The 2,668-nt window shown below is 32.5% G+C and overlaps 1 protein-coding gene across 2 annotated transcripts; it reads left to right on the top strand.

Moving 5' to 3' along the window:
* Positions 1–24: 24 nt before the first annotated feature.
* On the top strand, positions 25–2,298 carry LOC111379136 (transcription factor bHLH34-like). 2 transcript variants are annotated; one of them, XM_023002470.1, is made up of 3 exons: positions 25–172; positions 1,496–1,573; positions 1,864–2,298. In XM_023002470.1, the coding sequence occupies exons 1-3, from the start codon at positions 150–152 to the stop codon at positions 2,126–2,128; spliced, it is 366 nt and encodes a 121-aa protein (XP_022858238.1). In that variant the 5' UTR covers positions 25–149; the 3' UTR covers positions 2,129–2,298. The 2 variants fall into 2 exon arrangements, with proteins under 2 accessions (XP_022858238.1, XP_022858237.1); XM_023002469.1 differs by lacking the exon at positions 25–172 and adding an exon at positions 179–526.
* The last annotated feature ends 370 nt before the right edge of the window (positions 2,299–2,668 follow it).

Here is a 2,668-nt window from a genome sequence, read left to right as displayed (position 1 = left end):
CATTCTGATATGGTTTACGAGAATAGAAATGTAAAATATTATAAAATTCGTATTTATTGTTCTGATACGGCTTATTATTCTGTAGTGGCGTAAGTGCGGGAATTGATGTCTCAGGTTGTGGAAGGGCATCACAAGCAGGCGAAGATGCCATGAGAGAATGTCCTAGAAAGAGGTTTTTATATTTATTATTCAACCTTTTGTCTTTTAGGTCTGTTTCCCTGTGGAAAAAGCTCATTGATTTCTATATGTAGTTGTTGAGAGGGTTAACTTCAATCTTTATTTTGATTTCCTTAAAATGAATCATGATAGTAGATAAATTTTAGCATAATTTATGGTCTGAAGAAGGTTGCTCATAAATTATTTCCTCTAGAATTTCTACTGACTAACTTGCTATTGGGGGAGCTTTGTATAATAGTTTTTTTTCAGAGGAACGTTTCTGGAGGTCATCTGGAGCCGATTTTGTAAGAAATTTATGATATTGAGAAGTTGAAGAAATGCTGAACTATTATGAGCAATGCTGGCCTGGGTATAAAGAGATGGTCTTGCACTGGATTTAGATTATTCTTCATCTCATGTCTTATTACTTTTCCCCTAAAAATGAAGAGTGATGGCTTCCCTTGGAGGCAAATGAGACATTTTCTGTTCTCTATTCAGGACCCCGGAAACAAGCATGTGATTTGTTTAATTTGCTCTATGCTTTGTGAAATAGGATGAGATGAGCACACACCACCCATTACTTATTAGGGAAGCTGGTATTTTTAGTACACTTTGGTCCTTGTGGCTGAAAAATATGTGGTCTAATATGGACCGTGCCTTGTACAGTGAAAGACACATTGTGAAGCTCTAGTTTGTAGATGCAGCAGAAGATATGACATCTGCAGCTCTGAACCTCTTTGTTTTTGATTGTTTTAAAAGGAAAATTGATGACTAATTTCTGAAAGCTTCTGAATAAATAAATGCTACTAATTTTAGAAACTATGGGACTCTGAATAATTGGAAAATAAATATTGAGTTGACATAAAAACACACATGAGTTCTGACCCTGTCTTCTGGTCAAAACTTTGATGTGTACATACGCGATTATGTTTAAAGGCACAGATATTCTCATACATAGTGAAATACATATATGAATAGGTACACACAATCACACACTATGGCTTAGGGCACATTTTAAATTCCTTATTCAGATATTCTTTCATGTTGTAACAATTAAAAGAGGATTAAAAACGGACAGTCATTCATACAAGGAGTCAGCATCAAGTGTGTTTGAATGTTAGGCTTGTCAAGCTTTTAAATATGATATTGGATTATCCACATTTAAATATCGGCTTGTTGTATTTGCATTTATTAGTTCTCTAAATTTATTTTTTATATTCACATGTTAAATGTAGAGGACAAAACTTAATCAATTGTTTCAAGTCCACGAAGGATAATTTTGAAATGTTACTAGCAATATCTGCTTATGTCATGCTTTGTTTGTTGTCATACTATGTAGGGGGCGGAATGATGCATTCAGTGCAGTAGGAAGTAAAGCCTGCCGTGAGAAAATGAGAAGAGAAAAATTAAATGACAGGTGTGCATATCTTTAACTTATGTATATTTATTCTTTTCCTTAGTCTTATTGCAAATGACAGCTTCAAAATACCCGCATTTTCATTCCGCACTGGTTATGAAATGTATATTGCCTTGCTTAATGTCTTTATATGCAGTGCTCATTGAATGCAGTCAATGAAGTATAACTGATTGAAAAGAAAATGGAATAATTTACAACTCTGTATACATTTGGAGTGTAATTGCCATAAAAGCAAAGTAGCATGAATTAGCTTATTGTTTCTCAGGGGAGAACCATATCTGTTCTTTCAGGTTCTCAGAATTGTGCTCTTTGCTGGAACCTGATAGACCTGTGAAAACTGACAAATTGGCTATACTCGGTGATGCCATCAGAGTTCTAAATGAGCTGAAGTCTGAATCTCAGGAATACAAAGAGATGAACGAAAAGCTTTTGGAAGAGATCAAAACATTGAAGGTTAGAGCAGGTGTTTATACAGCATTTATGGAAATCACTATTTCTCTTTTAATTTTGTTATGCTGGAACCTTGGGCATAATGTACCTCTACAGCATTGTTGATAGATCTGGTTGTTTTCTGATTTGTGACGATCATTCTATTTTTTCTTTAAATTTCTTTTTTGTGATCTCTGATTCAGCTGTATAAAAGGATGACTGTACAGTGCTTTGCTTCCATAGAGAATTTGCTAGGAAGTTGAATTCACCACCATTTTATACAAGTGGACTGGCATTCACTTTAAAGTTTTATTTATTTATTATTATTTTTAAATACTTATGAAGTTCCATTATTTTTTTACTATGAATGCATTTTTTTATTATTATTTTTAAATACTTATGAAGTTCCTTTATTTTTTCACTATGAATGCATTTTTCCATGTTACCAATAGTAATTGGTGGCATTTGAAGCATATACTATAGCCAAGAAGAACATAGTTAAACTCTTGTTTTGTTTGCTTAAGTTTTAAAAGTTCACTTTTATGTTAACTACTTTTTCTTATGATGATTCCTTTCAAGATGGCAAAAGTCTCTCTCTCACTTTATTTTATTATTATTATTATTATTATTATTATTATTTTTTTTTTTTTTTTTTTTTTTTTTTTT

The sequence above is a fragment of the Olea europaea genome, unplaced genomic scaffold (genome assembly GCF_002742605.1).
Source record: "Olea europaea var. sylvestris unplaced genomic scaffold, O_europaea_v1 scaffold1933, whole genome shotgun sequence".
Taxonomy (NCBI): domain Eukaryota; kingdom Viridiplantae; phylum Streptophyta; class Magnoliopsida; order Lamiales; family Oleaceae; genus Olea; species Olea europaea.
The sequence above is the reverse complement of the archived record's forward strand: the minus strand, read 5'-3'. Positions and strand labels throughout refer to the sequence as shown.